This window comes from Pipra filicauda, unplaced genomic scaffold (assembly GCF_003945595.2).
Source record: "Pipra filicauda isolate LSUMZ 115617 unplaced genomic scaffold, ASM394559v2 scaffold45_size4122338_pilon, whole genome shotgun sequence".
NCBI lineage: Eukaryota > Metazoa > Chordata > Aves > Passeriformes > Pipridae > Pipra > Pipra filicauda.
The window spans coordinates 4,057,039-4,070,224 of record NW_024104598.1 but is presented as its reverse complement, the minus strand read 5'-3'; the positions used below and the strand labels follow the sequence as shown (position 1 = coordinate 4,070,224).

The window sequence follows — 13,186 nt, the reverse complement described above, 5'->3', positions numbered from 1 at the left end:
CTTGTGGTGCAGACACAGACCCCGATCCCTTCCCAGCTGTTGAAGCTGTCCCAAGCTTTCCGTGCAAAAGGAAAAGGGGGGATTGGTGTTTTTAATGCAATTACCTCTGATATTGTTGTTTTAATTTTCCAGAGTGCTTTAAATCCCTCAGAGCAGCTGCCAGGCCTGGCCTGGAATGCCCCGGAGCAGGGGCTGAGCTTGGCACAGGGCACTTTGCATGAGGCATTCACAGAATCATGGAATTGGGTTTTTTTGGGAAGCAGGGTACGGTTAAAAACAAGTCCCCAGCGTTTTCAGTGTGGATCCATGTGCCAGGAGGCTCTGCATTGTGTTGTGGCAGGTTTGGGACAGAGCAGGACATGGCTGCAGGGCTGTGGTAGTGCCACCCCTCAGGGTGGCATCTACAGCAGGGAAAGGCACTTGTGTGAGGGGGGGAAAAAGGAAAAAAAATGTACCAAAAAGCAGGTCAAGGGAGAAGTAGTGGGGACAGAACGTGCTCAAACCCCAGGAAAGGTGTGACTTTACAGAAAACCCCTCAGGTGACATCCAGAAATGAATTATATCTCTTTATTATTAAATAATTAACACTCTAGTGATTCAGAAATCCCGCAGCAGCTTGAGCTGGAATGGGAATGGGGGGCAGCCCCCCCGCCCCCAGACTGTACCCTGATTAGCAGAGATTTCATGGAAGAACAAACACAGTCTGCAGCAGCTCAGGATCGTGGCCAAGGGAACAGTGGCTGGGGAGGAGAGACCTCGGATGCTCAGTCCAGTGGGAGCTGGAAAACTTGCTCCAGACTCCTGGCATTCCCAGCTCCTGCTCCCTAGAACCAGCCCCAGCAAGGGGCTCTGGGATGGACAGCTGGGAAGGAGGCGGATCCAAACGGCCAACTGCAGACACGGAGCTCGCTGGATGTGCTGGCACGAGTGCCCTGCCACTTGCTGGTGACATTTATGGCTGGACATCATCAAGTGATGTGCTGAGGGGTGGCAGGAGCACCGTCCTACTTGTCCTTTGCATCCAGCTGAAAACAGGGAGAGCACAGCGTTTGCCAGGGAGCATCAAACATTCCAGCTCCAAGCACCATCCCCGCAGCTTTCACAGAATCCCAGGATGGTTTGGGATGGAAGGGACCTTAAAGCTCATCTCGTTCCACCCCCTGCCATGGGCAGGGACACCTTCCACTAGACCAGATTGCTCCAAGCCCTGTCCAACCTGGCCTTAGTTTTCCTGCTTTATCAGCATTATCCATCAGGGATTCAGAGCAGCACAAGAATCAAGCCAAGGGCTGGCTGGACCCCAGAACGTTTGTACCAAAAAATCAGAAACCTGGCCAAAAGACTTAAGAATTCCTACTCAATTCCTGCCTCATGATCTGATGAAAATAAGAACAACTTGGATGTAAAAACTGGAATCTTGGAGCCAGATTTTATGAAGAAATCACGTATGGGCAGTGTATCCCTAAAAAATACAACTGTTTGATGTCAAATATGGAAAAATCTTCCCAGTGGTCTACAGCAATGCAGTAATTAACAGCAGCACTGAGCTCTAATAATTAAGGACTTGTTCCCCTGCAATTTCTCACTCCTGAAGATCCCAGAAGTTTACAGATGTGAGAATGGCACAGGGAAAGAAATGATCAAAGGCGAAATCCTGCCCTTTTCCACATTCCTGTTTCATCTGGGACTGGCAGATCTGCGTCTTCCCGTCTACCACGGACACGTTCAGCCCACAGCGCTCTGCTCTGGCACCCTGGCTGTGAAACAGCACTCAGGTTTGGGTTGGTTTGGGGTTTTTTAGCCCTGCTGCAGTCCTTCCCCGTGGAGGCAGACAGCAGGCAGCCTCAGCAAGCACAAACCCGCTCCCGGGATAACTCCAGCACAGGGAACGCAAAGGCTGAGGGGGGAGGTGGGGCTCGGAGCCCCTTCCCACCTTCTCTTTCTCCTTCTGGATCAGCGTTTGCATCTCGTCGTTCCAGCCCAGCAGCTCCACCAGCTTCTCGACGCCCCCGACCACGTCCCCGAGCTGGGCCACGTCGTTGTGGCGCTGCTGCCACGCGAAGGGGCCCACGAGCTCCCGGTTGATGAGGACCCGGGGCACGGAGCTGCGCACGGCTCCGGCCAGGCTGGCAAAGGGCTCCACCTGAGGGGGGAACCGGGAGGGCAGGGGGACCGTCACCCTGCCACAGGCACCGGTTCCAGGCTCAGAACTGCTGAGTGTGACCGTTCCCCCGCTGTGGGCTCAGCCACCCCGGCTCTGGATGGGTCACGGTGTCACCTGGTGGCCTTTCCTGAGGTGACCCCAAGGCTCTCCAGGTGCCCTCCTGGTTTCTAGAGGGTCTCTCGGAGCACCTGCACCCTATTTCTTACCATGCACCTCAAATTTCACCTCCCTAAACCCAGTTTCTCGCCTTCTCCTCTAAGCCCTCTCTCCCCTCCGGAGCCCCTGTTTTCCGTGCGCCTTTTTCCCCCGGGGGCTCCCCTTATTCCCAGACCTCCAGGGACGTCCCGATGACGAAGAGCAGGTCTGCCAGGGGGAAGTCTGCCAGGTGCAGGAGGAAGCGCTGTGGGAGCTCCTCGCCGAAGAACACGATGTCAGGCTTGACAACTCCGGTGCACACGGGGCAGCGAGGGACTCTGTCCCCCATGACATCCCCCTGAAAGGAGAGACCCCAAAACTGCCTGTCACAGGGACCCTGTCCCCCATGACATCCCCCTGAAAGGAGAGACCCCAAAACTGCCTGTCAGAGACCCTGTCCCCCATGACATCCCCCTGAAAGGAGAGACCCCAAAACTGCCTGTCACAGGGACCCTGTCCCCCATGACATCCCCCTGAAAGGAGAGACCCCAAAACTGCCTGGCACAGGGACCCTGTCCCCCATGACATCCCCCTGAAAGGAGAGACCCCAAAACTGCCTGTCACAGGGACCCTGTCGCCCATGACATCCCCCTGAGAGACCCCAAAACTGCCTGTCACAGGGACCCTGTCCCCATGACATCCCCCTGAGAGACCCCAAAACTGCCTGGCACAGGGACCCTGTCCCCCATGACATCCCCCGAGAGACCCCGGCTGGGCCCACTCACCCTGAAGTCCTCCCCGGGGAAGTTCCTCTTACACACCGTACAGGTGGCAGTGGCGAAGGTGCCGTGGGCTTCCACCAGCTTGTCGGGAGGGATCCCAGCCACTGGAATACAGCACGTGGGAGAGGACTGAGCCGGACGCTCCCCCGTGCGCATCTCCCCAGTCCTGCTTCTCCCCCCAGCTCCTCCTGGTGGTGCTGCTGGGAGGGGGAACTCACGTCTCTCCAGCCCGTCGATGTTCTGGGTGTAGAGGCGCAGGAGCAGCCCCTTGTCGTGCAGCAGCCGCAGGAAGTAGTGGGCGGAATTGGGGCGGTAGTTGCCGGGGTAGAGCTCCTTGGCCAGGGTGAAGAAGGGCTTGGGGTTGACAAAGAAATAGCCCAGCTCGAAGATGGCCTCGGGGTACGGGATGTCGTACTGCTCCAGGTTGCTGTACAGGCCGCTCCCGGGGGACCTGCAGGGACAGGGGGGAGCTGGGAGGGGCTGCAGCACCAGCGTTACCCGGGCTGGAGACGGAATCCCAGGATCATTTAGGTTGGAAAAGGCCCCCAAAGGTCGTCGAGCCCACCCTGTGACCGATCACGACCTTGTCATCCAGCCCAGAGCGCTGAGTGCCACGTCCAGCTGTTCCTTGCACACCTCCAGAGATGGGGACTCCACCACCTCCCCGGGCAGCCCCTTCCAATGTTCAACCACCCTTTCCATGGAGAAGACTCGGCCCTCCCAGCACCGGCAAAGGGCAAAGAGGACGGAGGCATCACCTGAAGTCCGGGATGCCGCTGGGTGTGCTGATCCCGGCTCCGGCCATCACCACCACACGGCGACATTCCTTCTTCCGCAGGAGCTCGGCCACGTCCTTCAAGGTGAGTTTCTCCTTCCCCTCGTCACCTCCCCACCTGCCCCGGCCCAAAATGGCTCTGGCAGCCGCGCTCAGAGAGAAGGGCCTGGAGCCTTGGATCCTGCTCGGCACGGGGGGGAAGCACAGCAGGTGTGTCCTGAGAGAACTGACAGCAACCTTGGCTCTGGGGGAGAAAAACACCCAAAAATTCCACAGAAAGCTCTTCCACGGGCAGGACTGTGCCAGGGCTTCACTAGGAGAAAGCCTGGCTGCTAGTCTGACCCAAACCCAGGAGCAGACACGTCCCTCTGCGCTCCCTTATGTGGATCTAAAATACATCCCTGGTATTCCCGTGAGAGGGTTTTTTCGGACAGGGGTGGACACAGGGCTGTGGGAGCAGCAGCACTGGGAATCACGAGTCCCACCACTCTGGGATCCAGGAGACGGTCCTGAGTTCAACAAATTTCTATCAGGGTGATGTGTCACCCTGCCCAGGTGAGCATAGACACTGTCATTTCCCCGTTCCCCTCCTCTGCCCTGGGAGAGCTCCGTGTGTCCATGCCCAAAGGAATCACAGCCCTGTGCCCAGCTGGGCTGGGAACAGTCATTATCAGCTTGGGAACAGTCATTAGCAGTTCGGGAACAGGCATAATCAGCAGGGAACAGCTTCTCCCTGAAAATTAGTGCTGCTGGAGCAGGGCATTGTGCACAGTGCAGAGCAGGCGTGGGAAGAGCTTGGGGGGGAGGGGGTTGGCAAGCCCAAAGAATAGTGACAGGAGCTGGAAGTGGAGACTGGCAGCGATGACACTGGAAGTGTCTCCTGGCCTCAGTGTGGTCAACTCTGCCTTCCCAGGGCTGTGACACTGCACTGCCTTACCCTGCTCTCACAGGGATGTGACAGTGCCTTCCCAGGGATGTGACACTGCACTGCCTTACCCTGCTCTCACAGGGATGTGACAGTGCCTTCCCAGGGATGTGACACTGCACTGCCTTTCCCTGCTCTCACAGGGATGTGACAGTGCCTTCCCAGGGATGTGACACTGCACTGCCTTTCCCTGCTGTCACAAGGACGTGGCTCTGCCCTGTCAGACGGGGTTCCCGAGGAGCCGAACCCCCAACCTCGTAAAACACCGACCTTCCCCTGCTCAATCCCTACTCTCCGAGCTCCCAGCCCTGCCTCCAGGGAGCGACGTCCCACCCGCCCGGTTCGGCAAGGACACGGCATCCTCCATCACGGACGCACCTCCCGCGGGACCTTCCCCGCCGCCACCGATCCCCACCCTCCCCTCCCCTTCCCGGGGCCCCCACCCCGGCCCCCCCACGTACCTCCCCGCTCTGCCGCCGGGCACCCCCGGGCCGGGCACCCCCGTCCCGCCCCCGCCGCGCCGCCCGGGCCGGGCCGCGCTCCCTCCGCTCCCTCCGCCGCCGCCGTGGCGGGGGCCGCGCTCCCACAGGCTCCTCCACGCCGCTGCAAGAGAGCCGAGCGGTGCTGAGGGGGGGGTCCCGGCGCCCCCGGGGGGCTCCCCCCGGCCCCCGGCGCTCACCGGCCGCCAGCAGCCCCGCGCCGCGGCCCCGCGCCCCGCTCATCGCCGCTGCCGCGCTGCCGCCGGTGCGCGGGGCATTACGGTAGAGGCGTGAAGCGAGAGTGCGCGGGGCATTACGGTAGCTGAGTGAGTGCGCGGGGCATTACGGTAGCTGAGCGAGTGCGCGGGGCATTACGGTAGAGGCGTGAAGCAAGGGTGCGCAGGGCATTACGGTAGCTGAGCGAGTGCGCGGGGAATTACGGTAGAGGCGCGAAGCGAGTGCGCGGTACCGGCGGGCTCGGGGCGTTACGGTAGCGGCGTGAGACGAGCGCGGGGGCGTTGCGGTACCGCCCCCCCGGCCGCGAAGCGAGTGCGCGGCGGCGGCGGGCGCGGGGCGTTACGGTACCCGGCGTGCCCCGCGCGGGCGGAAGTGAGTGCGCGGGCGGAAGTGAGTGCGCAGCCCCGGCGGCGGCGCGGCCTCCTCGTCCCGGTCCCGCCGTTCCCTCGGGCCTGTCCCGGTCCTGCCGCCGCCGCCGCCGCCATGAAGGACGTGCCGGGTTTCCTGCAGCAGAGCCAGAGCGCGGGGCCGGGCCAGGCCGCCGTGTGGCACCGCCTCGAGGAGCTCTACAACAAGAAGTGAGCGGCGGGGACGGGGAGTGGGGGGGGGGATGCCCGGTGTTTGTTTGTGCCCGGTGTTTGTTTGTGCCCGGTGTTTGTTTGTGCCCGGTGTTTGTTTGTGCCCGGTGTCTCACGGCGGGTGTTTTGTGTCCCCAGGCTGTGGCACCAGCTCACTCTGCAGGTGCTGGACTTCGTGCAGGACCCCTGCTTCGCCCAGGGCGATGGGCTCATCAGGGTGAGACGGGGGGATTCCCGGGTGTGGGATTTTCCCGTGGCACAGGGATGAGGGGGGGGTTTGTACCTGGCAAAACACAGCCTGTAAAAACTCGTCTCTGTAATAATCCTCCTGGAGAATCACTGACGCGGGTGGACTCACCTCCCGCAAGCCTGTAGTGTCTGCGTGAAAATCCGGTTAAAATTAAACATGTCGGGTTTTTTGTAACCTTCGAAGCCGTTCTTTACTTTCATTCACTTTAAGTTTTTTATATCTGAGAGATGCAGGGGGATTCTTGGGTTTTTTGTAACCTTCGAAGTCGTTCTGTGCTTTCATTCACTTCAAGTTTTTTACGTTTGGGAGATGCAGGGGGATTTTTATTCTTTTTTTTTTCCACTCCCTTCTGTAAGGAGGGGTTTGCCAAGTGCAGGGTGGAGTGTTGGGTGTTCACGGATGCTTCCCTCAGGTCCCTCCTTGGAGCTGGGAGGAGCTAAAATGGGTAGTTCTGGGCTCCTGGATTCTTCACAGTGCTGGAATTTCTGTATGGGTGCCCAATTTGTTGGAAAAATCATGGAATGGTTTGGGTTAGAAGGGATCTTAAGGATCATCATGCTCCACTGTCCCTGGAAGGGACGCCTTCCACTAGCCCAGGTCCCTCCAAACCCTGTCCAGCCTGGCCTTGGGCACTTCCAGGGATGTTCAAACGAGCTGGAATGGAGAGGAAATAAGAGTGAGAAGCTCTGAACTGGGGTTTCCTTTGCCCTGAGTGTCCCTTTCCTTGTCTCCCCACAGCTCTACGAGAACTTCATCAGCGAGTTTGAGCACAGGTGAGTCACCTGGGGGTCACCTGGGGGGGGCTTGGGGGTCACCTGGGGGGCCTGTGCTGACCCCGAGCTGCTCTTTGCAGGGTGAACCCCCTGTCCCTGGTGGAGATCATCCTGCACGTGGTCCGGCAGATGACAGGTGCGTGTCCTCCTCCTCTCCCTGAGCTGCTCTTAGCCCCTGATCCCTGTGGAATGTGGCCAGGCACAGGTGAATCTCGGATGGGGAGCTGCTGCCCTGCTGCTTTCGGAAGGGAAAGCACTGGCTTGGAAAGCTTAGGTTGCTGCTGCCTCCTGGAGTAGGAAGTCCACAGCTTCCCTGGAGAGGTGGTTGGTGAGGAAAAGCCCAGCCTACCTGGCAGCACCTGCTGCAGGCTGAGGGCACGCTGTGGAAAACACACGTTCCAGCCTTCAGGAATCCAGCGAACGACGTATTTTTAGGTGAAGTTCAGCTCCACGGGACCTCCTGGCACTGCTGCTTTTTAAAACCTGTTTTTTCTCTACTCCAGATCCCAACGTGGCCCTGACCTTCCTGGAAAAGACTCGGGAAAAGGTACGTCTGAAGCTGCTCCCTGTGGCAGTTCACCGGCAGGTGAGGAGGCTCCGGTCTGTGTGTGTGACACCTGTGCTGCAGAATCCAGGGATTTTACTGCAGGAATGTGATCAGTGATGTACACCCAGCCCTGTCCCAGCCACCTGGCTGCAGGTGACACTCCCAGCAGGTCCCCCTGTGTCCCTGCAGGTGAAGAGCAGCGACGAGGCCGTGATCCTGTGCAAAACAGCCATCGGGGCCCTCAAGCTCAACATTGGGGACCTGCAGGTCACCAAGGTGAGGGGTGGCCCAGGCTGGGAGGTTTTGGGGTGCTGTGGGGTTCCTTGATTGTCCCAGCTCCCAGCTCAGAGGGTCTCGTGAGCCTCCCCAGGATGTGGGAGCTGCTCCCGGTGACCTGGAGTGTTGCTGCCTGAGCGAAGCACGTGGGGTTTGTCATCCTTGACTTGCTTTGGAACCATCTTTTAAACCCAAAATGAGGTTTTTCATGCAGGGCAGCTTTAGATCTCCTAGAGCAAGCGCAGAGCGATGGCTTTGGGCGTGTGTACCATGGAATGCTGGAATGGTTTGTGTTGGAAGGGATCTTGAAGACCATCCAGTTCCATGGGCAGGGACACCTTCCTCTCTCCCAGGTTGCTCCAACCCCCATCCAACCTCTCCTTGAGCAATGAGGCAGCCACAGCTTCTCCAGGCAACCTGTGCCAGGTCCTCACCACCCTCACAGGGAAGGATTTACCCCAAAATCCCACCCAAACCTTTTTCCTTCATTTTAAAGCCCTTAGTATATATATAATTATAGCTGGTTAGGGGGTGGCGTTTTTTCCCCCCCTCACTATTGTGTGAAGGGAGACTGCTGCTTTATTTTCAAACAGGCATATAAATACATGCATAAATCCCACGGTGGTGGCTCTTGGCTGTGCTGACACTGGCAGGGTGTCCCTCCTGCCCTGGGCAGGACACCCTGGAACGCTGTGACCCTCCCTGCCGGGATCCCGGCGCTGCGCCGGGTGCTCCTCGCCCTTTACAAAGGCAGGTTCTTCCCCCCACCTGCCCAGGAGACCATCGAGGAGGTGGAGGAGCTGCTGAACACCCTGCCCGGGGTGACCTCGGTGCACAGCCGCTTCTACGACCTCTCCAGCAAGTACTACCAGACGGTGGGGAACCACGCCGCCTACTACAAGGATGCTCTGCGCTTCCTGGGCTGCATCGAGGTCAAGGACCTGCCAGGTGACTCCTCTGCGTGGAAAATCCCGCTTTCCACGCTCTGCTTCATCAAATAAACGCCCCGGCAGAGGGGTTTTTTTTCCGTGTTGTTTTGGCTGTGCCGTGGTGGATCCAAGGTCTGGCTGGATCAGTGGTGACCCCGCCCAGGATCCTGCTCCTGAGCTGCCCCAGGGTGACGGGAGGGGGGAGTGCTCCTGCCAGAAGGGGGTGTTGGTTCTAATTCCCCAAAAATCTTCGCTCTAGATTCCAAAAGTGGCGCTTTTGCGCTGTGGTTACTGCGGGCTCCTGAATTTCCAGGCTTGGGAGAGGGTGAGGGCTGGGAATGGTTTAATGCAGGCACAGAGAAGGATGAGGGAGGGGTTGCTGGGGCTTGAACTGCTGCTTTACCCAAATTATCTTTGTTCTGGCGTCTTTCTTCATCCAAACTGTTTTTGGTCTGTTTGTTGGGGGTTTTTTTCCAGTATCAGAGCAGCAGGAGAGAGCCTTCACCCTGGGGCTGGCTGGGCTGCTGGGAGAAGGTGTTTACAACTTTGGGGAGCTGGTAAGTCCTGCCACATTCCTCCACGGAGCCTCAGGAGCTGATTTTACCCTGCTAACGCCCTCCTGCCTGGTTCCTGCAGCTCATGCACCCCGTGCTGGAGTCCCTGAGGAGCACAGACCGGCAGTGGCTCATCGACACCCTCTTTGCCTTCAACAGTGGCAACGTGGAGACCTTCCAGGCCCTCAAGTCGGCCTGGGGGCAGCAGGTGAGGGGTGTTGTACTGCTGAAGGCCCGAGCTCAGGGTTTACAGAGCCCACTTGGAGCCTCTGGACCTCTGCTTTACTACCTTTACCTAATTCCTGGCTCTGGTGCACTGGTATAATTCTAATTGGGGTATAGGAATTATTTCATCATTATACACATCATTAGTTTTCTTTTGGCTCCCCTCTGGTTGATGGAAAGAAATAGAGAGAAATCTCCTGTGATCCAAGGGCAGAGCACTCACAAATGTCCTGCACAGCCAGATAATTCCAGATTTAATCTCCATAACAGGAGGGCTTCCAGTGGAAAAGAGTGGTTTTCCTTCCTGTTCTGGGAAGTGTGAGGAAAACAATGGTGTTGGATGTTACCTGCACTGGCTACCCCAGCAATTACTGACACAGCAGTAGTTTGCAGGTGGATCTGTGAGTCCACTGGCCCTTGACAGGCTGCCTGCCTGGTGAGCTCTGTGTTTCGTGTGCAGCCCCTGGGATTTGCTTTTCTGGAACCATTCCCAGGTGGTGGCTGGGCTGTGATGGCCTCCTCCCTCCTAAATAAAGCCCCCTCAGGGATTTACTCCTGCGTGTAACAAGCTGCTCTCCCCCAGGTTGAGGGGAAAATGCAATAATGACCTGATGTGGTGCATTTTCTCCCCCCCACAGCCTGACCTGGCTGCGAACGAAGCGCTGCTGCTGCAGAAGATCCAGCTGTTGTGTCTCATGGAGGTGAGCTGGGATGTTGCCCAGAGAAGCTGTGGCTGCCCCATCCCTGAAAGTGTCCCAGGCCAGGCTGGATGGGGCTTGGAGCAACCTGGGCTAGGGGAAGGTGTCCCTGCCCACGGCAGGGGGTGTGGAATGGGATGAGCTTTAAGGTCCCTTCCCACCCAAAGCATTCTGGGGTTCTGTGATATGGAAGAGGGGCGGAGGAAGCCTTGTGTCTCAGGGATGGTGTCTGGAGCGATAACTCTGAAAGTTGGACTTTATTTGACTTATTTTAGTTAAATATGAGAAATGCAGTTGCCGATGCAGAGTGAGACTGGGCAGGGCAGCACGAGGGAGGCTCTGTGTGCTGTGGGAACCACTAAAACCTTGTGGGGTTTGTTTTTTTGCTCTGTTCCCTGGACTCAGATGACTTTCACCCGCCCAGCCAATCACCGACAGCTCACCTTCGAGGAGATTGCCAAGAGTGCCAAAGTCACCGTCAACGAGGTGAGTTTGGGGTCAGACAAACTTAGTAACGTCCTGGTTTGGGAGCTCTAAGAGTGTCTGGGTGTTCCTGAGTCACACGACATCCCAGGATCACTGAGGTTGGAAAAGACCTCCAAGATCACTGGGAACCTGTGCCCGATGCCCTCCTCGTCCCCCAGCCCAGAGCACTGAGTGCCTCAGCCAGTCATTCCTTGCACACCTCCAGGGATGGGCATCCACCACCACCCTGGGCAGCTCCTGCCAAGGCCTGGCAACCCTTTCCATGAAGAAATTCCTCCTTATGTTCAACTTGAAACTCCCCTGGCGCAGCATGAGGTCGCTTCCTCTTGTCCCTTGTTCCCTGGGAGAAGAGCCCGACTCCCTCCATCTGGCCAGACCCCCGTTCCTGCTGCCTGGGGGTGCTCCGGCTCTGTTGGCTTTTTTCCAATTGCCTCGTTCTTCCTGGGATTTCGGAGAAAAGAAAACCAATCTGGTTTTGGGGGAAAACAGCTCCCTCCTGTACGTCGAGATGTCGAGTCTCAAGGCAGTTCTGTCACCTGAAAGGGGGGACAGTGAGAGCTGCTGCCCTGGAACTCTGCGTGTGAGCAGCCTGCTGTGAAGGCCCCAAGTGAAGGGTTTTGTTCATCTCAGGGGAGAAGCTGAGAAATGTCCTTGAATTGTTTCTGTTTCCAGGTGGAGCTGCTGGTGATGAAGGCGCTCTCGGTGGGCCTGGTGAAGGGCAGCATTGACGAGGTGGACAAGAGGGTGCACATGACGTGGGTGCAGCCACGTGTGCTGGACCTGCAGCAGGTAACGGGAATGAAATCGGCACTGGGGAAGGGTCACAGCTTGGGAATGAGCCTCCTTGGGGCTTCCTGAAGGGGGAATCAGCTTTTCCTTTTACGTGGTGCCTGTAATTTCACCCTGGGGTAGCTGGTGCTCTTCACACCCGTGTAGGGAGTGGGTGGTCAGAAACCTGACAGGGGTGACACGTCCCTTGTGGAAGCCACCCAAACACCACGGAACACAGAAGCCATGGCTGTGTTTTCCAGAGGAATCCAAACATCCATCTGGCTGCCTCGTTCCTAAATGCTCTGAAATAGCCCTCTGGGAGTTTTGGGGATGTAGGAGGCACATTCCCCTTGGGAAGAGGGTGATTCAGAGGATGTTGAGCTTCTCAAGTTCATCCTGGTAATGTTTTAGGAGACTGCACAGGGTGCCTTTACCTTTAAACCCAAAAATTGAGTATGTGGAATTCCAGCTGCAAGGAATTCCTTTGGTGCATTTCAATTTAACTTCTAACAGTTGCTGATTTGCTGGTAGAAGCTGTTAATCCCAGGATGGTTTGGGATGGAGGGGACCTTAAAGCCCATCCAGTCCCACCCCCTGCCAAGGGCAGGGACACCTTCCACTAGCCCAGGTTGTTCCAAGCGCCATCCAACCTGGCCTTGGACACTTCCAGGGACGGGGCAGTGCCCTTTCCCGGTGTGTGGGGTTTTGAGGAGCGGTTTGGGGTCTGGGGTGTGTGTCCCTGGAGGTGCCCGTGGGCATTCCCAGGAGCTGAGGCGCCGGCTCACCGTGGCCTTGCCTTGCAGATCAAAGGGATGAAGGACCGCCTGGAGTTCTGGTGCACGGACGTGCGGAGCATGGAGATGCTGGTGGAGCACCAAGCCCACGACATCCTGACATAGAGGGCCTGGCTCTGGCCCCAGGAGAGTGATTCCTGCTGCTCCTGAGGCCGGCAGCGCTCAGACCACTGACTGCACTGAATCCATGGAGGGGGTGGGTGGGCACAGGGGGGAGCAGCATGGGATGTATTTCGGAGGAGTACGTGGCCTTTTGCTGTGTGACCCTTTGGTGCTTGAGTCAGGCTTTCCCTCTGCTGACACGAGTGGCTCTGATCCCAGAGCTCCGTCCGGGGGGGGGATGGATCACTCCCAATCCCTCCTGCCTCCAGCTGCTGCGGGAGGGTGGGATCCTGGTGCAGGTACCGAGGGGTCTTGGCCTTAGGGGGCACAGCCAGCCCCACTGCCCTCTCCCCCTGCCCCTGCAGCGGCCCCAAGGCAGCATTCCCTCAGTCCTCTTCCCCAAATCATCCTCCCTTCACCCCTCCTCATTTGCAGTAGAGGGAGTGTTTGCTCCATCCAAGGGTTTTCCCCGGGAGTCCCGGTTACTGGGTGTGTTCACACACTTGAGGGCGTGGTTTGTCTTTCACCAGCGCTTTGTGCTCAGGTGAGGTGCAGCGGCATTGCCGGAATAAACGTCTCTGCCTTCCCTTTTCTGGAATCCTGTGTCATCTCCATCCCTTTAAAAACACGTGTGTGTGTGTGTGTCCCCCGAGTGTCACATTTCCTCCTCGGTTCCACATTGCAAACCCCTTTCCCAGAGTAATCC

The 13,186-nt window shown here is 58.0% G+C and overlaps 2 protein-coding genes across 3 annotated transcripts; one reads left to right on the top strand and one right to left on the bottom strand.

The window, feature by feature from the left end:
* Positions 1–545: 545 nt before the first annotated feature.
* SIRT3 (sirtuin 3) lies at positions 546–5,692 on the bottom strand. Of its 2 annotated transcripts, XM_027718045.2 has the most exons (8): positions 5,461–5,628; positions 5,243–5,384; positions 3,840–4,100; positions 3,300–3,532; positions 3,085–3,185; positions 2,496–2,657; positions 1,934–2,143; positions 546–1,025 (listed from the first exon to the last, which is right to left on the bottom strand). In XM_027718045.2, the coding sequence occupies exons 1-8, from the start codon at positions 5,501–5,503 to the stop codon at positions 1,005–1,007; spliced, it is 1,173 nt and encodes a 390-aa protein (XP_027573846.2). In that variant the 5' UTR covers positions 5,504–5,628; the 3' UTR covers positions 546–1,004. The 2 variants fall into 2 exon arrangements, with proteins under 2 accessions (XP_027573846.2, XP_039241953.1); XM_039386019.1 differs by lacking the exon at positions 1,934–2,143 and having other exon boundaries at positions 5,461–5,692.
* Positions 5,693–5,888: 196 nt separating this feature from the next.
* PSMD13 (proteasome 26S subunit, non-ATPase 13) lies at positions 5,889–13,078 on the top strand. Its single transcript, XM_027717987.2, has 13 exons — positions 5,889–6,075; positions 6,214–6,292; positions 7,064–7,098; positions 7,179–7,234; positions 7,602–7,645; positions 7,835–7,921; positions 8,698–8,869; positions 9,328–9,407; positions 9,487–9,612; positions 10,268–10,330; positions 10,733–10,813; positions 11,486–11,602; positions 12,388–13,078. Exons 1-13 carry the CDS (start codon positions 5,981–5,983, stop codon positions 12,481–12,483), a joined length of 1,131 nt encoding a protein of 376 aa, XP_027573788.1. The 5' UTR covers positions 5,889–5,980; the 3' UTR covers positions 12,484–13,078.
* Positions 13,079–13,186: the final 108 nt, after the last annotated feature.